General features: G+C 39.4%; 1 protein-coding gene across 18 annotated transcripts in view; it reads right to left on the reverse strand.

Annotated features, from left to right (window-relative positions):
* Window positions 1-22,841, reverse strand: part of CELF1 (CUGBP Elav-like family member 1) — a 68,886-nt gene that overhangs the window by 3,098 nt on the left and 42,947 nt on the right. For 10 of the 18 annotated variants that reach the window (XM_053945173.1, XM_053945172.1, XM_053945169.1 and 7 more), the window contains 6 exons: window positions 22,665-22,793; window positions 16,210-16,323; window positions 15,844-16,029; window positions 14,815-14,958; window positions 13,048-13,216; window positions 4,335-7,331 (listed from right to left, as the gene is read on the reverse strand). In XM_053945173.1, coding sequence (XP_053801148.1) covers window positions 13,089-13,216; window positions 14,815-14,958; window positions 15,844-16,029; window positions 16,210-16,323; window positions 22,665-22,793 — 701 coding nt within the window. In that variant the 3' untranslated portion in view covers window positions 4,335-7,331; window positions 13,048-13,088. Of the gene's footprint in view, window positions 1-2,575; window positions 2,680-4,334; window positions 10,700-13,047; window positions 13,217-14,814; window positions 14,959-15,843; window positions 16,030-16,209; window positions 16,324-22,664; window positions 22,794-22,841 lie in introns of those variants that run through there. The other 8 variants (XM_053945171.1, XM_053945170.1, XM_053945162.1 and 5 more) reach the window with 3 other exon arrangements.

Here is a 22,841-nt window from a genome sequence, read left to right on the forward strand (position 1 = left end):
CAAACATCTTGCTTGCTAGGCCTCCATCAGTGCATTCGTCTGTCCAATCCCGTAAACAAAGAGGAAAAGCACGACAGGGAGAGAAAGAGAAAAATCTCAAGCCACAGGAGTGAAACTCAATCTGAACAGCCAGTGCTGGTCTCCTCCCCATTGGCTGCAGCTGCTCCTGCCAATCCAGCTCACGTGGCTCCCAGGAATTCTAGTCAGGCTCCCCAGCTCCCAAGGTCATGGTGCCAACTGCCCACCCCTGCCCACCAGTATGTAGCTTATAAATACCCCAGGGAGAGACAATTGGCTGCAGTCACAGCCTCAGGGTGCCTCGGCTGTCTCTTTCCTCTCTGGCCATCCCCTTAGACAAGCACTGCTGGTGGTGGGCTAGCTTGGGAGGAAGCAGACTCAGGTAGAATAGTAGCTTTAGGAAAAATAGAAGTCAGGTGTGAACAAGGTAACTTCAGTGTGTACACATATGCAGTGTTACACTTGCAACAATACACTTGATATTTTGCTAGGCACGAAATCAGCCTCCCTTTTGAGGACCTCATTTGTATCATGGACTGTTTTATGGACATAGGTCAGCTCTGTCACGGATATGCTGCAAATACACCTTTGACTTCCTAATTTTAGGGACAAGGAGCTAACCATCCTGAAAACTTTTGTTCTTGACTGAATGTTGTTCCCTGTCATCAGATGAGTGTGGTAGTCCTCCAAAAGTTGTCAACAGCACTGCTTGAGTTCTGCATCCAGAACTTGATGATCTTTTATGATGAATAACAATAGATACAGAACAACAGGTATCTGCACTTTTGGTTGCAGGAGAGGTGTTAGCCCCATAGCTTTATGTCTCCTACACTCTGTTGAAAAAATCAGACTGGTTCCTCCAGGAGTCACATTTAATACTCTCACCAATGTGCTGCAGCCTTGGTCACATTTAATACTCCCACCAATGTGCTGCAGCCTTGGTGGTCTAGAGATTTATTCAGTCCTTCTTAAGAAGATTCACCAGACCTGGGAGGAGGGTGGCAGATGGAGAATGCTACAGGGATACAGGATGTTTTTCAGATGCAGAAGTTCCAGGAACCAGTTTTGTGATCCTTTTATTGGGCAAAGAGAAGCAATTTGAAGTTTTAACAGACCTGCCTGCAAAACCAGTCATGTCTCCAGCTGCCTCCCTGCTTCTTGGTGAGTTTGGTAGCAGTTCTTCAAAGGTAAATACCTACAGAATCACCTTAAAGGGTACCAATCAAACTATCCTGGTCTGTCAACAAAAACCCAAGGGAGCCTTCCTGAGGTAACATCCTTAAGGAAAGCAGGACGCAAAATAAGCAACGGTGGTCTACCTGGAGGTTTTACATCATAGCAGTCATGATCTTAAGGGATTACTTCTGTCCTTTATCCAAAATTCCCTCAGAAAAGTATTTAAAAAAGAAAAATGTTTTAAATTGTAGAAGGGTTTTGCTACAATAAGACTGATTTTCTTTTGGGAGCTCATATACACTATGATACTTGCATTATTTAACAACTTTGTTTTTCAGAGATGTAATATGGTAGGTGACATTTCAGCATAGACTCTATGTAGTCTCATACTCTGGAAGTAGACACTATGGCAAAATCTACAGAAGCTGAAGGAAACTAATGGTGAGGCACTGCTGGTTAATGTGCAAAAATCCCTTCAGCAGCACTGTTAAAATTATTAGCTAGGTACTTTATAGATTTGAGGACTTGCATAAAAGTCTGATTCAGAATATTAAAAAAAATCTCTCCTCCTTGCAGTAATTCTTTTACATCTCTCTAGATGTAAGTGGTGGGATGGAAACAAGATGCATAAGATCAGTCCCCACGGAAAGCATTGACAATGGTGAGGCCATTCAGATTTCTAGACTTGGAGAAGTTAAGAGGCCAGGAAAGCAGCCAATAGGAGCCTGCTCTGTAACAGAATCAAGCCAGGACTCAGGAATGGGGAAAAAAAAATTTTATCATTCTTGGTAGATCAGACTACTTTGCAAAATTAAACTTCCACAAGTGAGCTACCTGTAACGCAAACTCATCCTGAGATTCTTTTGGACCATGTCAGCAAAGCACTGCTCCCTTCCCCACACAGCATAGCCAAAATGAAGAGGGTGCCTTGCAGCCTGACAAAACCCATCTAACAGATGATCTGCCTTGCATTTTGTTAACCTCACTTTAGCTCCTTGCTTTTGAGCACTATGAAACAGTGCTTAGTTTCTTAGGAATCAATTTGCAACTCACCTGTTGAGATAAAAACACCCTAGTAAAATAAGGGCTAAATCCATCAAGTTCAAACTGGTCATTTTCAAAAAATCAGGAACATGCTCTGATATGGAACATATCACTCTGAGCCAGCTGCAGCTGTTTAAATAAGGACGGATAAAAGATGAACACTGCCTGCCTGTGCTACTTCAAAAAAGCAATGGCATCTGTCTATGGCTCAAGATAGTTGTAATTCATTCAATATTCAGGTACAGCTTCTACAGTTAACAATCCACAGTTTCTCCTCAGGAAGTGCAAATAAATGAGCCTGAATGGTGCTTGGCAACATCACATTAGGGAATCTTACCTGTCATACATGTAGCGTGGCTCATCACGCACTCACTTCTTCAGTGACCACACTGACCTGCTTCTCCTCCTCCCCCCTGCTCTTCATAATGTCTCTGGTGACTCCTGGCCACATGAAGAGAGCAGAATGTGGCAAGTAAATTCAGGAAGACTGGAGTCAAAACAAATAGTGAAAGGTGGAGGTGGATGTGAGAGGAAAAAGGTTTCTCCTAAAACATCCAGCATCAGGATTTCATCTACAACTTTGTGTATTTCCTACAAATGCTGATAAATGTAACAATTCATTTGAAAATGCTGATTATTTTCAGAGATTAATACACAGACTCTTAGGAGTAGATTGATTGTATACTGATTGGTGGTGGCCTTTTGCACTGAAGAAAAACCCTTCAAAAAATTAAAAAACACCACTGACCCAAGAGGGATCTGGTATCAGTTCTGTAAGATGTAGCTGGCAAAGCTTTGATTTTGTAAGACAAGGTGAATTAACTTTCTGCACAAGCTGGAATCTTCCATTCTGCCTAAACAAACCCTTTTTCTGATTCAATTGTTTCTCTCCATCCTTGGCCTCAAGTTGTATCTCAACTGAAATCCCTCCAGCCTCTCTTCTCAACAGCTGCAAATTAACTGCAGGGATCCCAGCAATCTGTAACAGGTGGCTCTGTGCCTCGTGCTGCAATTGGTGCGCTCAGGGCAAGGAATGCAGCACTGAATCCTGATGCTTTGCAAGTGCTCTCGGATTTACAATCATGTAGGAAGTGATGGGGTGAAACAGAGAATGTCAGATAACACAGGAAAAGGACATGGAGGAGAAACATAGCTGTCCTAAAAATGCTTGCAAGTCTCCAAGATGCAAGACAGCAGAAGGAAGGAATAACATCAGGGAATTTTAGGAGCTTTCAGAAATGCAGCAAAATCATGGCCATTGTGGTACTTTCCTTCTGAGAGAGAAGCAATATTCGTGTCAAACTTGTGGCAGGTTTGTAAATGAATTATGCTTTGGCTATGCCAAATACTTTTTATTAATTTGAAATAAGATATCATAAAAGATATCTTAGTTCTAAGAGCAAAGCAGGTAGCCTTTGGATATCACTAGTAAGTAATCCAAATCCATTTGCAGTTTCCCTGTGTAGTATTTCCAGGATCAGGAGCACTGAGGGCTGCAGGTACCTTGATGCTGCAGAACCAGGATAGATTCAGCCAGCTTGGCTGTTTTCCTGGAAGGGGAAGGAGGCAGTGGCAAGGGTGCAGCTTGTGAGAGTGGCATAAGCTGGCTCCTCTCTAATTCCACACAGCACCACACACTGGTGCTGCTCCTGCAGAGCTGAGGGCTGCTGCTCTGCCCAAGGTATTGAGCCCCTGAAATGCCCTGAAGCACAAGTGCATGGACAAGCAAGTGGCTGCACCAGTTCTGTGAGGCTGGATATGCCTACTCCTCACTCCCAAGTGTTGCACGTATTTGCATTATCCAAGATCCTCAGCTTTTCCATATCTAAAGGGGACTTAACTGTCAAATGATCCAAAATGGACGTATATCAACCAGAAAACCTTTTCCATTTCTACTCAAAGTAGCTCATTTGCACAGAAGTAAAAATCCAGGGTGATATTGTACATCCGGAACAAGTGGTATCAGGCCATGAATATTTTTGTGTCTCACAACTAAGAAACTGTAAAATAGTTCTCTCACCTCTCTCTTCATCTTCTCACCCTTGGACCCCCAAAAAGAACCTCAAGTTTAAGACACAAATACAACACACAAGGACTCTTCTCAAACAGTTTAATAGCAAATAAACAAAGGAAGGTACCACACTTGGCATATACAAAATGACTTGTTGTCGGTGTGTCTGTGCAATTAAAACAGCTTTAAGTTGCCCTTTGGGACAAAAAGAAAAAAAAACACACACACAAAAGGAAGAAAATTCCTTTAACACATACTCGCTTGTTCCAAACTTGTAACAAATCTTTTCATTTTTAAATCCACTACACAAACTCTGTGATCAGATCAGAAAAGCAACATGCGCTCCTCTGCTTTTTAAACCATTAAAGTAAAATCTGTAATTCTCTACAGAGTACAACACAATTTCACACAAAAAGACATTTTGTTTTGCAAATCAAAACAAGAAAAAAAAGGAACAGTTCAAACAAGGTAAAGAAAAGCATTTCTACGACTGAACCACGACTTTGAGTTGATTAAATCCTGTTAACTGCAGAACAGACTCTACATTTGGTCATAGTGGCAATTTGTTTTCTCGTCACATTGTGAATCACTTTACATTGTTTTCTAGTAGAAAAGGCAAAAAACTGTACAAAACCCCTAGTGTTAAATACAATGTTTGTACCAATAAAAAAGCCCACAGGTTTGTCTCCAAAATGTAAATTTTCTTTTTAAATTATTCACAAAAAGCAGCCAAAAATCAGAAAGGCAGCTGCTGCTCCACTGTCTCAAATCCATTAAAACCACCACAGAACAATTAAAACAACCAAAGGAAGAAAAGGAAAGAAGAAAGGAAAGAAACATCCAACATTTGGCATTTTGGTTTTCTTCGGATATTTTTCCACAGGTTTCCCCGAGGTTCCTTACGGAACCAAATGCACACGTACAGAAACGTACGGGCAGCTCCTCCACACACTGCAGGCTATCAGTGCCCCTGGCACACAGCCCTGTGCATTCAGACTGTGGGACTAACAGCAGCCAGCCCCCAACCCTACTTCCCAAATCAATGAGTCTCTACCCTTTTTCATTCAGCCTCACGATTCACTCCCAGGTACATTTATCATATTCAAATTGCTCTCTTTTGTAAGCAGATTAAGGACTGTCTACACAAGTCTGGTCAACACCTAATGAGAATACAGTATCCTCAACCAACTCAGAAGTAGGACAGAAAACAATCTTTGCATCTTTACATTATCCCAAACACTGGACAAAATGAAGTTTTCTATCCAATCAGACTCTACTTGTTTTCTCAGCAAAACCCCTTCTCCTGGAATTCCATTTCACATTATTTCAGCCGTTAAGATACCTACACTAGCTTGCTGCTGCTTCTGACTGAAACTTCATCACAGCACACCCTCTTCAGGTGCCTTCATTTAGAAGCTACTTCCCAGTTTCTACCTGTGCAGATGGGATGTAGGGCAGGGGAAGCCTGCTACCCAGAGAGCAGTAACCCATTCTAGTTCATCCTGCAAGCCATAAAAACTGCTCAGCTCATTACCCAATTAAAAACTAAACAAAAACTAAAAAAAATCTCCGCAGAGATTCCCCAGCTAAGGCCCTTGAAAAGATAGCTGGGGATGGTACCCTGTTCAGGTAACAGCTTCAGAGGCTGTTGTATTGTGCTTGTCATTTGGGAAAAGAGCCAGCAGTTGTAGGACCAGTGTTACAAACAAATGCTTTCTCTGGGAAATTTAAAAAACTTTATTTCATGAGCTAACCTAGATCCTTCCAGAATCCTGTCACCAAACTCTGACTGATGGTATTAGATTGGGGCTGGACTTCACAGAAATGTGCCCTGAGTTGTACAAAATGCTTAGTATTTGAAATGAGCCCTAGCTTCAGACAGCTTTGGAAACAGAAATATTGTGAGTTCCCCCCCACCTTCCTGCTCCCAGCTATCCCCTTCCACCAAAACTTCCACTAGGGGGACAGTGTAACCAAGCACCCTCAGAGCTTCTGACGGCACTGGAGATGGAGCAAGGTCCAGGTGCTCTGTCAGGCAGACAGTCTAAGTGCACAGGTAGATGGCCTCAGGTGGCTTCTGATCAGATATTTGTCATACCAAAACCACCAATTTAAAGGATACCTTTGAAACCCATTAAATTGCTCAGTTTTTGCACAAACTATAGAAAACAGAGAGGTGAAGGTGATATATACGAGGGTGTGAAGAAAACAGCAGGAAACATGCACAACATTTCTGGGCACTATCTTAGTTTGAAAGATTAAAACAAAAACATCACATTTTGCTGAAGAGATTGTAGTTACAAAAAAAAAACCAAGCATGCCAGAGCTTAACAAAATACAACATCAATTTTGATCAAATTTTCACTGCAGACTGATAATCACACAGGGAAGCAGGGGAAAAATAAAAATAATAATTAAAAAAATCAGTAAATATCAGGGCAAAAATGTAGCTACAATCAGAGGAAAACCTAGTTCAAGTGTTTTCTGTTGATGCCACTTCAAGTCACAAGTTTGAACTCATAAAAACACATGCTGTCTCCTCAAGCACAGAAACCAGATCAGCAAAATGTGACTAGGAAGTCTCCTGAAAGATTGCATCACACCATATAACTGACTTTTTCTTCAAACTGTGTTTTTAAAACTAAGCACACAGAAAAAACTAAGCCTAGGAAGTGATTGGCTGTATGTTCACAGAAATACAAATACTCCACAAGGTATGCTAGCAAGGCTGCTCTGAAGACAAATTACAAAGAATCAGATTCACAAAATCAAGTGGTTATCTTACGAAGGTCTAGAAAAATAGAAATTCTTTTATATTCAAATGCAAGTTTAAATATTCCCCTTCAGCAGTCTTTCTAGCAAAACCAATTTGGCAGCACAAAAAAAAAAAAAAAAAGAAAAAAAAAGAAAAAAAAAGAAAAGAAACAAACATAATAAAAATACACATCAGCATCAAAGGTCAACACAAGGTCAAAGGTGAGAGTTCAAGCATCAGAGAAGCTGAAGAGACAAGGATTTGGACGATGTACTTGAACGCCACATCGACATGCTTTAGGCACAACGATGAACAAACGGCAGGAATCTAGAAAAAAAAACAAACCAGAAAGAGGGAGACCCACTGAGTTACACAGAGCAGTACATCCAAACACGGAGAGAGAGAACAAGAATGGGCACTGTACAATGAGATCTCCTGGGGAAGGGAGTTGACAGGGAAGGGCAGCACATGCCAACGATGGACAAGTAAAAGTCAAAGTACATGAAGGACACCAAGTAAACATCAAACTGCCAGAAACCAAATGGAAGCAGAGGCCTGGATTTTCCTCTCAGCACCCAGTCTGTGGAGCATTCCACAGCCTAGTGACACACTGGTTAGAATGCATTCACCTTGCCCCGTGCCCAGTGTGTCTACTACTTCTGTTTAGAACAGAGTAAACTCCCTCCCCAGGAGACAGATTCAAAAAAATATGACTCCAGGGCAAACATTTGCCCACAGAGACTGAGACCATGAGACAAGACAGAGGACACAAGGGATTCACAGGTGGTTTGACGTTTGAGACTTTTCTTGCACTCTAACATGGGAAGTTCTTAGGCAGTAGTAGCCCAGCAAATCCACGTTTTTTCCTTTAGCTACAGTCTCTTCTCATTCCCTAGGAGCCCACGTAACTGGGGGTGGATGATTTGGAAAAGGGAAAAAAAAAAGATTATACAAGACAAAAAGCCCACACATCAGAGAAGAATTCCTTAAGACTTGACTGCAAGTTAAGACTTGTCCTAGCTGAGCACTTGTCATACCATTAGACCTGCACAGGGATTTTCCATTCCCAACCTTTTATGTAACAGCCCTCAGCTCCCTGGCTTCATGAGGAGGAGATTCTGGGCTCTGAGAAGCTCTACAGTCACTGTTGCCAGTTTGATGAGCAGAAAAAATGTGTTTCCTGAAATTTACTTGAAGAGTTTATAAAAACATAATTCTTATATTAAGTTGACATAAATATCTCTCTTCCCTCCCCTCAGCTTGTGAGCTGCAAGAGACAAGGAACATTTTGGGATCAGAGTGGGAGGCAGAAGAGAGAGGAAATGGTTTGTTTTCTTATTCTGCCTCCCCACATCCCCAACTCCCATTTAGCTTCTGTTTGTGGCCTTGATCTTCAGCACATCTCAAAGCTTCTGGTTACAGACTAGAACAAGGTGAGATTTGGATATTATGTAACATAATTTGAGACTAGTAAGTGTTGCATTCTTGTTCCAAAGCAACAAGAAACACATTGTCTACTAAATCAGCAACGCTCCTCTTATTAGAACTGCTGAGATTAATTTGCTTTTCATGCTTTCCAATAAAGGGAAAGGACTTTAGTACAGAGTTTAAACCAACTCCAGCAAACAGAGTACAATGCAACTCTTGCACTTGTTTCTATATTTCAGGAAATACTCTAGATAATTTGCAGACAGGTGCAAGATTTTACTCTTAAACCAGAAAAGCAAATTCATCATGAACTGAGGCATGAGAAACAACAAAAAGCATGAAATCAAGTGACATCTTAGCATGCACCACTGATATCCTCTGAGTGATTTGTCTGGGGATTTTCTTGATATGGATTTTTCAAATATTTCTCTCAGCTATGTTGAGGGCAAAGACTGAATTTTATCAAAGCCCTGTGGAAAGACTGGCCTATAAAACAGAACCATGAGATGCTGGACAAGTTCTTAATGACTTAGAGAAAGTTATTCCAGTTTGTCTTTGTTTTATTCTCACAACAGTGATAATTCTGCCTTCTGTGTTTTCTATTTTGTGGCAGGTATGCTAGGGATATCAATTATCTTTAGGTTTAAATGTCTGCAACAAGAAGCTTTCAAAGCATTTTACCTGTTCATAGTTGCACCCTTCATTTGCAATTTCCTTCATCCAAGTTGTTTTTAGGTATTTCCAAATAAAATAGGAACAACTTCATTCTGCTTTGTTGTTCTTCCCTAACCCACAGCCATTACCAGTTCAGTTGGATTCAGCATGCATGACAGAATTATCGTAATATGTGACTGTCAGTATTCAGGTGAAAAGCTTTTTCCTGATGTATTTGCCAGTAAGATTCTTCTGAGCTGGAATTTTTTACTAATGCCAGCTTTGTATTATAAAAAAGCTAAACTACAAAGAGCTATCCTATTTTGGACTGTTGTTTATCTAGGGGACTGAAGAAACGATGATTTCATTTACTTTAGTACTGGCACTAAGCAGTATCAGACTAAGTTCGTAATTCTTTCACCTTGTTACAGCAGTAAAATCAAATATCTCCTGAGAAAAAGAATAAATCTATGACGTAGACCATTTCCACTTTGTAAACTAAAAATATTTTAAGTATTTCCTGGTGGCACATGTAATAAGGAATTCTATTTCATCGAAAGTTCTTTTAGCTTTTCTTGTAGAAAATCAGGTTCTTTGGTTTTAAGCATATAGCATACTTTGTCCATGTGGCTGCTTCAGCCAACCTTCTGCAGTTTATTTGAACTCCCCCAACTCTTATCTTACTATCCAGGAAATAGGGCATTTGACACTGATTTGATTTGCACTTGAATGGGAGCATGATATGAACTGAAAATTTAAAAGCCCCAAGTCCCCAGAATCCCAAACTTTCCTGCTAATGAGTGAGGAAGAAAACTGGCTTAAGACTGAAAGGCAAGAGCAGCCTAAATCCCCACAATCAGCAGCAGCCACCAAACAGACACAGAAATGTTGACTTTATCTGATCAGTTTTGTTATCAGAAAAAAAAATCTGCCCAAGTCACAAACTTGATACATTTATTAACTTTGGCAACATACACATTGATATACCAAGAAAGGGAAATCTGAAACAAATACAAAAAAAGGGCAACATCTTCAGCTGGTGAAAACTCATGCAGCTCTACTGTGTTCAGAGAGCTGAACTGCATTGATTCAAACCATCTGAGGATCACATCTTTTAAAATTTAACCTGCATAGATTTATTTTCTTTTTCTTTTTGGCAATACTTATAGTTACGCCAGTAAGGCACAAGAGCTAGCCCAAGTTAGGTGTCTTCAGGTGATTATGTCTGGGAGGAGTCACTGATCAAACTAAGCTACAGTGTAAACTGGTGAATCTCCTAAAATTAATAGGAGTCACACCTATTTGCAACAATGCAAAGCTTGATCTGTAAGTTACAGTATTGAGGACACAGTACAGGATGAAGAAGCTAAAATATCTAATTTTGGGCAACTGAAATGACTAGTAAAGAGGCCAGAGCATCAGGTTAAAACAGGACGAAGGTCTTGGATAGTACAGTGGGGTAGGATGCAAAGAAGGTAAGAGTGACTGTAGAGACCCCAGAGCACAGTGCTTTCCTCCACTGGTTCACAGCATTCATCTTCCTTGTTTAGCAGTTGTTGGGCTGCAAACAGGCCACTGAAAATCAGTAGTTTCAATCATGCACATCATTATGTCTGTAAAACAATCACATTCAGGATTCTACAAAACCCTGGCCTTTTTTTCCAGTGAAATAATTTAGGCAATAAATATTCTCCACCCTGGAGTGGTATAAAACTTCTATAAAAATAGAAACAACATTCTTGGTTACAGCAGGCTGCACTTGGAGCAGTTGCTCCCAACTATGTTTTTTTATGTTTTTTTTTTCCTTTTTTTGAAAAGTATATAATTTATATATATATATATATATATAAAAAATTCCCATTATCACCCTGGAGGCCTTCACACTTCAACACTCTTTTCTCAGAAAACCAGGACACATCTTTCCTATGGTGCAGAATTCAAGTGTACATGGTTCACTTCAGTGTATGTTTACGTTTCTAGAGAAATTCAAATAATTAACATAGAAGGGTACCACATGCCAGCATAACTGGGAAATTTGGCAATCTGGCCTTTGAAACTTTGCCACCACAAAATTATTTAAATAATACTGACAGATTTATATGTCTGCCATCAATACGGACAGACTGACATCAACTGTTTGATTTTCAATCTAAAAACTGGAAAGGGCTCACCTCGGATGTTACGTATCAGGCCTTGTAATTCTGAGGTTTGAGATCCCAGGGGGCCCAGTCCCTGGAAATGCCCAAGATTCCCAACAGATCACGGCACACAAGTGGGGATTCGGACCCGAGATCTCAGGTTTGATGGGTTTAGTGCTCCTCCTGCTGGAGCAGAACACGAAGTCCTGACCCCATGTCTGACGGACACACATCATTTAGCAGCTGGCTCCCAGACTGCAGTGTTAGCTGGAGCCCTGGGAAACAGCCTTACAACTCAGGAGTACAAAGAAAACAAGGAAAAAGAGATATTATGAGGTAAATCAAACTTCTGTTAAAGACACAGAAATTGTAAACTTCCTCTTGTCATAGAGGTGGATTTTCGTAGTTATAAAATGGAACTCTACACAGATTTCTTCAAACAGCTCAGGCCAGAGTGTCAAAAGTCCTTTGAGCCCCCTAAAACCAGTGAATATCAAAGGTCCTTAGCAATGCACTAGCAATTTCACTGGTGTGCAGAAAGTGTGTTCAGTTAAGGGGTAAAGTTCCATTTTCCTTCAATATAAAAGATACCAGCTTGTACCAAAAGGCAGAAAAAGACTGAATGGCTCGATACTCTGGTTCTGCAGCTCCTGGTTTAGCCTGTTTAGCACTGGTACACACCACCTTAAAGGAAAACTGCAGTAGAGAGATACATCTAATTACTAGACCAAATCACTGCATGAATTTTGTTCATTTAAAAAAACACCAACCAAAACCCCCAACAAAACAGGAAGTTATCATTTCAATTAACAATCAGCACTTACATTATGCTTATGAAAAGGAATTCATAGCAATCTCTGCAAAAAAAGGACATTATTCCATAGAAATGGGCAATTGGATCAACGGTTAAGAAGAAAATTTTTCAAAAATTTCTGCAGGTTGCCAGGGATCTAAAGTTTATTGTTTCCAGATCCAGATGTATTCATCCAGACTAAGCTGCCTCTACCCTTCCACAAAACCTAGATGAAGTATATAGGTTAAGTTTTTTTATACATGGAGAAATTCACTGCATCTCATTACTATTCCACTGTAGACAGAGAGTGAAATTTTCTGGGCAGAGACATTATCTAACAGTTTTATAAAGCGCTGTGTACATTCACACTGCTATATAAACCCTAGTTTATATACAGCAAAGAAAAAATGATCACTGCAGTTTTCCTTTGGCTTGTTAATGTGTTCACCCTTTTAGCCCATCTCTTGCTTTAGAGATGATTTAATAAACCCCCACCGTGGCATACAGTTAAGGAAATTCCAAAGAGCGGATGGGGCATGACAAAGGCTACATGGAGTCAGTTCTTTCTCACCCAGGACTCTGTTCTCCTTGCCCATCTTTGTTTTCATCAGCTGTTCTGTGTTATTTCTGCTTTCCCTTCTCCTCTCTACCCCAAGGCAGTGTGGTGTCAGTTTCTGCTGCTCCCTTTAACTTTCTCTCCCCACCCTCAAGGAGCTGGCATTGGTCCTTCTCAACACACACTGGTTACAAACACAGCAAACTTCAAATAAGGGAGGAAAAAAAAAAAAAAAAAAACCAACAAAACTAAACAAAAAAAAAACCCTCAGCGATATGGCACCTAAACTCCAAAGTAAAACACTGGAAACAAAAGCACAAACTTGTCCTCCATCCGAAGTGGGATTCTCAGCAGAGGCTGCAGCAGAGTCTTCAAGGGAAGATGTGCCAGATAGAAGGCATGGATCAGCTTCCAGGACTGTAAAAACACAGCCTTAGGGCTTCGAATCACTAAGTGCGCTCCTCTCCAACTTACCAGAAGATCCTTCTCACTCCAGTCCCGGAGGGGAGGGGTGCTCAGTATGGCTTGCTGTCGTTCTTGGAGCGCTTGAGCTGCACTTTCAGCCGCTTCATGCCGATCTGGAAGCCATTCATTGACTGAATGGCAGCCTGCGCAGAGACAGGATTGTCGTAACTTACAAAACCTGAGGAGAGGAAAACACAATTACCCCATGCCAGAGCTGCCCACAACGGCTACTCACAACTGGAAATGAGGCACTCACAAGGTCAGAGAAGCTTGCATGAAGTGCCATTTTCAGAAGCTCACAACTGTTTCAGTCTCCTCATAATAGCTTCCAAAGGCTCTCAAACAAAGCATTGCTTTCTGACATATGAAACTTTGGCCAGAAGATATACACAGTTCACTTTATCAACAAAATAAGTACTGCTGTTTATAAGAACTCATACCTGGGAGAAAACCAAACCTGGAAAATGTTCATCCAGATGCAAAAGCTCATTAAAGATACAAGACGGAAATCACCCTCATGACATTATGGGAGCAGATTTGTTTGAAGTGAAATAGCTGCCAAGGAAGGGCAGCACTGGTACCACTATTGTGTTTAGGTTGCTCTCAGATGGGAGGTTGCATAGCATTCCTGGAAAAGATTATCCTGAAAATAAACTTCTCCAGTGTTTTGAAGGAGCCTATTTTAAATAACTCCATTCAGTGTCTGAAGTGAGAATAACTCCCACTCCAGTCAATGGCTATGTGTCCATATATAGGTGTTATAGATAAATGATCGGCATATTTTTGTGCTCTCACAAAGCATCAGAGCACATCTTTTGGCTCAAATAGGAAAAAAATCAGGATTTTATGTAGACACAAAGCTATCAAAACCATAGAGAAAGGCACACCTCTCCTATTCCATCACAAGAAATCTCCATCTATCAAAACAGTCACGAGATCTTATGGCACTACAAAAATGCAATATGGTACCCACAATAGTTATATCTATAAAGATATTAATAGAAATAATTAATAATCATCATGTACTAAGTAATATATACAAATTATTATTGAAATTATTGAAAAGAAAGGAAGAGGCAAGAAGAACTATCTCATTACAGTCTGCAAACACAAGTATCAATCACATATCATTCTGAGTTAGAAGGGATCCACAAGGATCAAGGAATCCAACTCCTAAGTGAATGGCCCAAAAGGGGATTGAACCCAGAACCTTGGCATTGTTAGCACAGTGCTCTAACCAACTGAGCTAATCTCAGGGAGAATTATCTAGGGCCAGAACACTATAATAGGGCACAATAGTTTGAAATTGTGAAAAGCAAAAAGGCACATTGAAAATCAGGAAAATACAGTTTATTGCTGGAAGCATTTGGTTTATTTATTTATTAGGAATATATAGAATTCCCCACTTCCTTAACAGCTAGACTAGACAATATACTGAAAAAGAGATTACTATAAAAGCCACCTTTTTACAGATAATGATTTATTAGAATGACAAAATATCCTGAGTTGGAATGGATCCACAAAGATCACTGAAAAGAGCACTTTCCAAACACTTCTTGAACTCTTGTCAGGCTGGTGCTGTAACCACTTCCCTAGGGAGCCTGTTCCAGTGCCCATGCACCCTCTGGGTGAAAAACCTTTTTCTAATATCTAACCTAAACCTCCCCTGACTCAGCTTCAGGTGTTTATCTCAGGTCCTGTCATTGGTCACCAGAGAGAAGAGATCAATGTCTGCCCCACTGCTTCCCCTTGAAGGCAGCTGTAGATCCAACATACCAAAACACTTGCTTAGATTGGTCTGCTTGTCAATGAAAACCTTGGCAGAGACGACATTTCCAAATGGCATGAACATCTGCAGCAGATCCTGATCCCCAAACTCCTGGGGAAGATGGTAAATAAACAGATTGGCTCCCTCTGGACCTTCAAACAAGTAGGAAAATAAATTCAGAAAGAGCATGGATACCACATACCCACTACACAAAAAAAGGTGGAAGAGCCAGTCAAGACAAATTTTCTAGATAAAACAATGAAACTGCTGTTTACAGTACTGCAGAGCACTTGATTCCAGAATAAATGAGCACGACCCTTTGCTGGGATTGATCACTCAAATAATTCTAGCTCTTTCTGAACACTTTTGTTTTTGCTTTACACATCGTGCCAAAACTGGTTCACAGATATTTGCTGTAATGACAGCTGAACAGTAAGTTTGAATGCTAGATGTTGACTGAACAAAAAAATGGCTATACAAAACCTGTGGTCCCAAAGCAACTAAGTAAATTTCCAAACAAAATACAAATAATCACATGGCTTGTAATCTGACAGATTCTCTTCTAAACATGCTACATTTTGCTGAAAACTTACTCCTACATTTTACATTACTTTACATTACATATTAAATTTAACCTGAATCTGAAGGAAAGATTTAACCTCAATCTGAAAAGACTGGCATAAGTAGCTGTTGGAAGAGGTGAAGGACCCAGAAAACAACATTAACAAAACCACATCAGATTCTCTGACAGTGGGATCTGTCAGGCTGTAGACTCATGTTCTCCTTCCCTCTGAGAACATGCAGGAGTATAATTAAGGAAGCACTTAAGACTAGACAAATCCCATGAGAAACATCCTGTATAAAAACTACTTTGCGCAGCCCTTAGTAGAACGATCCCACAGACCTTTTTTATCTTCAGTAACTCCTGGATTTTAAAAAATGACACCCAATAAAAATCTGCAGGTAAGGTAGGTGGAAGGGCTAAGCTTGCCCTTTTAAAAACCCGTCTCAAGTAGTTTCTACAACTTTCTGCCTACCTTCTTTTTGACTTCCTGCTGCACCAATACTCTGCTGTGTTAAGAGACTCTGGTTATAGAGTGTGGGCAGTGCAGCAGCAGCATATTGCTGGATTCCAGAATAAGCCTGTGTAAGGGCTTCCATTGTGCTACCTGTCCCATTTGAGAGACCACCACTGCCAAGTCCTCCATTTAAGGCTGCCATTCCTGTATAAGAAAGAGGAAATAAAAGATGACTGAGTGCTTCCACTGAGCCAGATCAATAACCTTTCAAATGCTCTGCATGATTACAAAAAGCAGGGAGCAAAAAAATCACCCCAGACAGATATCACAGGCTGAGGAATGAGAATCAGCTATTTTCCCAAGCCACCACTACACGTAACTTACCTGCTAAAGAGCTTACGTTGAGGCCTGCTGTAGCACCTGCCAGCGTCTGCAAAGCTCCAAGAGAAGCCATTGGATTAACAGAGGAGCTGCTACTGGAACTAGGTGAGGAACCTGCTATTAAAATAAAACAATTAAACTTCAACCAATATTTTTTAGTTTTGATAATTCAATTTCTTCATTAAGTTATTCCAGTAGAAAAAACTAGTAAGGAACAGATTCAGGCAACACAGGATATTTTATGTAAAAAAAAAAAACCCAAATCCACACAACTTGATTGATCATACTGCTTATATGTTCTAAGCACTTCCTACATTTTAAAAAATTTCTACTTCATCATAACATCTACTCTTTGTAGCAATAACAATGCCAGTAAGTGTAAGACATGTAAGATTGAGACATTATACATATGTTGGCTAAACTCTGTATCTCAACATAAGGTAACCCGCAGTGATGCCCTGTTTCCTGCTGCCTAAAGTAAGAGTCACTTGCTATGTATTAACATATATCCTTGAAACATCACTCAAAGTGACAAAGACCTGTAACATAGGTACTGGGGACATTAAAGAAGGCTGAACATACGGTTTTCCCATACTGCCAGAACAGGAACACCACATGCCCAGATTTTTTTGACACATTAAATAATTTTCTATTAAAAATCCTGCTGCCACAGCTGGGGCAAGGACTGAGAAAAGTCTTGAAATGTGCATCCAAAAATAAATAGTCTGTCCTCTATTCCAGCAACATCTTCAACTACGTTGACTCAGTAAGTCTACCAATACAGTACCTAGGACAGTAACAGCTTACATGGCACACCAAACTGTACACCAGGTTGCGTTAGTTTCACAGAAGTCAACGTCAAAATCATGAGACAAAAAAGTTGGTATGTCAAAAGAAAAAGAAGTTCACATTAAGGTCATCTACAAAGATTTATGGACATGATAAAATAAGAAATGCATAGTATTTTTATGATTATATAGCAGTGGTTTTTCTAACAGGTTTGTACATGACTGTAGAAAAAAGCTATATGTATTGCTATTAACAAAGATGTTTATATTTACTGCATAAGATGCACTAGAAAATATTTATGGCGGCTAAAAATTAAAAGATAATGAAGACTGATTCTGTAGAGGCATCTTGTAATCTGCTTGCAAGAAGAATTTATCAGTTTGACTAAGGAGGTAAGAGAAGAACTGAATTTGAGGCATTTTCAGTTTTCCTCATGTTTTTGTGATTCTCAATTATGCTGCATACATCCATAAAAATTTAAAAGAATTTTTAGCATCTTTCAAGCAGTTTCACACACACTATATATGTACCACTTCATGTTTGTGGCACAGTCTCTGCTGGGGTGGGATATTAGAACTATTTAAATGGAATACAACCTAACAACCCCCTAACTAAAGTAGTTGTACCTAACCAAAGCTGCATGAGAAACAGAGAGCTGCACTTCATACCATTTTTGTAATAACAGATGGAATGACAAACCTCCTCTAGTACATGTTAAGACAAACTGTCCTAATAAATCAAAAACCGAAAGACAAAATCCCAAACTATTTTAAGATGCTTATTCTGATGAAAAAAAGACACTTCCTGTCTTACTATCAGTAGAATATTAAATGTTGGGAAAACACAGGGAACAAGTTACAGTACAACCCTCAAGCTGGTAGAAAAATTAGCACAGCTGGCTGAATAGAAGCCAAAGTTCATAAACTGTACAGTTACCTTGATTGCAGAATATCACTTGTTTCTACAACATTTCATTGCTGATCTTTATAATTCAAAAAGACACTACATTTGATAGATGAGAACACCATTTAAAAACCCTTCCAAACCCACCCCCAATAAAGTAGCAGTAACTAAGGAAAAAAAGGCTAGAGAACAAAGTGAGAGAGAAAATGGATACCTCCCTACTTTAAAAGGCTGTGATTTAAAATAAATTAAGTTAAACCACTATAAAAAGCTGATCACACAGTTATTTTAGTTTAACTGCCTTTATCAGAAATTTCTTTAGACAAAACAAGAAATGCTTTAGTACTGAAAATGCCAAGAGAACTGAAGACTTGTCTGTATTTTCTTTATCCTGTGTACACAGGAATTGAAGATAGCATCCCATTTCTGATGATGACAAAAGGCAGATAAGTAACAGTAGAGCAGAAATACAGGGCAATTACAAAGGAATGCTTCCTATTTACAGCCTATATACCAACAGAGCCATCTGTGAATCTAGGATTTTTTCAGCCAAAGTTAATGTCTTTGTAATACAGTTACAATTTTCATTCATTAATTTCAATGCAATGTGAAAACCAAACTGTTGGACTTTACTATGTTCTACAACTTATGCAATTTAATCATGCACTATGCTAAGAAAAATTTGTTTTTTAATTATCAGGTGACAACTTGACCTGATATCCTGCAATTCTGTTCTTGGAATATCTAGTGTCTGTTTTTTCCCTATTCATTTCATTACAACACTAATGTAGGCTTTAATCATAGCCTTCTCACATGTCAGTCTTCTGTTTTTCAGACTATTCCTAATAGTGAAGGAGTTCCACTGTTCTAGTTATCATTTCTGTTCTTGTTTTTCTTGTGTTGTATTTTAGACCAGAAAAGAGAACAAAGCAATGAGGATGGAAAATCAGTATTGTTATACATGTTACATGTTACAACATGTAACATGTATATACATTATACATGTTACAACATTATACATGTTCTTTACTCTATCCCTAATTCTTAATGTTGTTTCTGTGCAGTTTTTGATGGGTTGTTGGGATTTTTTCTTGCTGCTAAGATTATGTTTTCTAAGATCTATATACTGAGTTATATCTAGTCAAAGAGGTGAACTCTAACATAAATAGCTGAAAATGCTTAAGAAGGTTTTAAGAAAATTTGAATATGTAATAAAGAACGGCTTTGTAGAAAGATATTGAAAGACATATTATTAGAAAGATAATGAAACTCAGACAAGGACATCAAGTAACAACTTGTGGAGGTAGGTAAACTGACAGAACAGTACGTCTGTCCTAATTCAGTCATGTAGCATCCAAGTAATGACCTGAAGAAAAGTTAAATTCAGACAATGAATCTGACTGAACTGTACCTGAATTAGTTCCAGTAAAACCAGAAATACTCTGCTGTCTCTGAAAACAATTTTGCCAGAGACACATCAAGGCCTGAAAAATCATCTAAGTTTTGAGGTTGCCTTTATAAGGAAGAGAAATGGAAACATACCTCAGTGTTTGCAACCATTCTATTTTCCTCTGAAGCAGATAATTCTTATTGGTGCTCAAGTCGAAAAGCTGGCAGACAAGACACTCCTAACCTGAGATACTTCTGTAGTATTTTCTTGGATGTTTCTTTCACAAGCTAGCAGTTTATTTATGGCCATGGTCTCTGCAACAACAACTACATAAAGCAGCAGATTGTTGTGTTCCAAGAGCTGATCTTCAGCAAGGTTGAAGGTTTTACTTCATCCCATTCTACATCAAAACACACAACTGTGCTTGGAACTATCTGAAGAAAGTTGTCTGAAGTGGGTTGGAAGGCAGCACAACAACATGTAACACCTCTGAGTTCCACCATTCCAACATGTAACCCATCGCTAAGTCCATGGACTACGCTGTGTGGACTTCCAAGCTCCTCAGATACAAATTATATCAGAGCAGATGAAAGAAAATCAAGAAGGCAACTATGCAGAACGACTGTCTGGATTTTTCCACCAATTATGCAATCTGTCCACATAAGCATCAGGTGAACATTTGGATGACAGATGGAGAGAAGTCAAGGAGTTAGTCACCTCATCTGCCGTTAGGTTTAAGAGGCTATCATAGTAGATGTTGCCATATGTCCCTCAGACAAGGCAGGCACTTACTAACACATGTACTGAACTGCTGAATATACTGAATTTCTTCAAGGTCTGGGTGTGGTTCAGGAGGGATAGATGTTTTCTGTGTGGACCCAAGAGCCTTCTATGTGAAGAGATACAGAGTGAATACACTTATGAATATTAATCAAAATAGAATCTCAAGTTTACTTGAAGACTAAAGAATCAAAAAGCTGTATAATTACAGGAAATATCATGGGATTGAATGTGTCCGTACTCATTGAGGCTTCCCCTCATCCCAGTTTGGGTGTAGTTCTAAAAAGTGAAGCATATTTATACCTCTAACAAAAAGCACTAGAACTGTTTCAGAATTTGATGTCAGTGACTACTTATAGACAACATGCCCTCCAAAACTTTTTAATTCTTTTGAACAAAGCTAATTTTTACTCTTTAAAATGATATTTGAAATTAGGTTTCAAGAGCAATACAATAGTGTCTGCTTCATGTTACAGGCCTGTGAAGAGTTAATTGATAAATCTGTATAGGATATAATACAAAATATCCACCATAACAACTGAATTGTTGACACACAACCATTTTGTGATATTACTGAGGATCAGAAGGTTATTTGAATTCAGTACAGAAAGTACTGGAAAATAGGCTGCTTCCCACCCCTGAGCCCCTCCACGAACATGATAAAAAATGGAACAGAGTCCTGAAATATGTCTCTCATCAAGGAAAAAGGAACCTGCATAGTTCTGTGGAACTCCCAAAATTCACAAAGGGGAAGCCAATTCCAAAGAATCAATGAATAGTAGCATAACCTCATTTGAAAGGCACCTCTGTAAATTATCCTAACAGTTTGCTCAAAGCTGATCTAACTTCTGAATTTCAAAATGTCCTTTCCAACTGAATTCTCAGCCTCTGAAATTATGGAGATTTCTCAGCCTCTCTGGCCCCTTGTTCCTGAGCTTGATCACTCTTGCCAATAATTTTATTTTTCTATCTAATCAGAATTTTCTTGGCTGCAACTTGTGTCCATTGCCCTTGTCCTTTCACTTCACACTTCTGAGAAGGGGCTGTCTCTGCTTTTTCTAGCACATCTGACATTTGCAATTCACAACCTGCCAGCCCTTCTCCACCTCAACAAAATAGAGAACAAACTTGATGCAGTCATCAAACGAGACAGCCAATAAGGAAATCTTAGTTCTAAATGCCAATCTCAACAAACTGTAACCTGACGAAGCATGAGGAAATATAGGAGAACCTGTTAGATATTTTCACCTTCATGCTTCCTTTCTCATGAAGAAGCATTAGTGGGTTATGAATGCAGCTCTTCTGTAGTCTGAACTCTTCATAGTTTTTTTGTTTTCTTTTGTTTTTTTAATTATAGAGTAGGATACAAACCTGTGAGTCAAGATAAATTTAAAAATTTCAATATTTCAAGGATTGCAGACCACAAAGTTTTTATGTAAAAATGTCCTGCAACAGAACACTCTTTGGACTAATTCTTTCTTGGGAATTTCTTTAAGTAGAAAACTGTGCAAAGCACCATGGTTTAACTCCCAATCATGTGACAGAAGGTTTTTTAAACAGCTTTTCCTTGTAATCTCTTTATAATCTCTTAGCCTGGCTCCTTGGTCCACCTACGTAATTCAAAATCTACCTGTGGAAATTTAAAACCCCTTCCCTCCAACCCTCTTTGGTCTGTCACCATCACAGGTGAGGATGTCAACTCTGTAGGACAGAAGCCAGAGATGCTGGAAAACTGACACCCTGAAAATACAGGGTCCCCCTTCTCAAGCCAGGATTTAGTAATAACTCAAAATAGGATAGAAATAACTGAGCAGAATACTGATCCTCATTTGTGATAGAAATTTAGTATGTCTGCCATAAGCACAATTGAATTTATTTTTAATTTTTTGCTTGTTCTATTTAATGATCACATTTAACAATAAGGCAGCAAAAGAACACTACTTGGAGATTCTAGTATCTCTGGTTAATGTACCTAACCTGTAGTTAAATAAACCCAACCCAAAACAAACAAAACACAAAAAAGCCAAGCAAAAGGAAGATACTGATTTTTATGTGTAACTTGTACACTAAATTCTAGACAACTACTTTCCAGTAGAACTGCTAGGTGTCTGTTTATTCTACTTTCATGAAAAAGTTATAATATCCTTGTCTTCATTAATGGAATATAAGCTGTACTGTTCTAGTGCACAGAATGCTTTATCTCACGCTAAAGGCATTTTCTCTTTCCATATTGAGAGGAACAGGGTGTATTTACCAGTGCCTGCCTAAAATCACAGATAAACCAAATATGTGACGAGATTGTAATAATATGACTGGAAGGAGGTCACCTACCTTTCTGCTTCACAATGACCTCAAAAATTATTTTTACTCTAAATTAATCTGACCATTTGAAGGAAGAGACACAGCAGGTAAAAAAGCTTTTGCTAGTGGCAAAGATACCTATCCTAAACAGAGGCCAGTGAATCCACTAGTAAACTGTTTCTCTATTAAAGATCAACATGAAAGTGCCAAAAAGGGACAGACAAACAGGTGACATCTATCCTGAAAGGACTTCCAGGGCAATGCACGCCAGGCTACAGCAGGGGCAGTCTCTTACCTGAGCTGGTGAGCACACTCAGGGGGCTGCTGGAGGAGGTGAGCGCAGCGGTGCCACTCGGTGTGTTCTGGGCTGCGCTGGCCGCGGCTGCCAGGGCGGCCAGGTTCTGTAACTGCATTGCGTTCAGTCCTGCAACACAGGGAGGAATGACGAGTGTCTCCTGTCAGAGCCACCATC

The sequence above is a fragment of the Vidua chalybeata genome, chromosome 6 (genome assembly GCF_026979565.1).
Source record: "Vidua chalybeata isolate OUT-0048 chromosome 6, bVidCha1 merged haplotype, whole genome shotgun sequence".
Taxonomy (NCBI): Eukaryota; Metazoa; Chordata; class Aves; order Passeriformes; family Viduidae; genus Vidua; species Vidua chalybeata.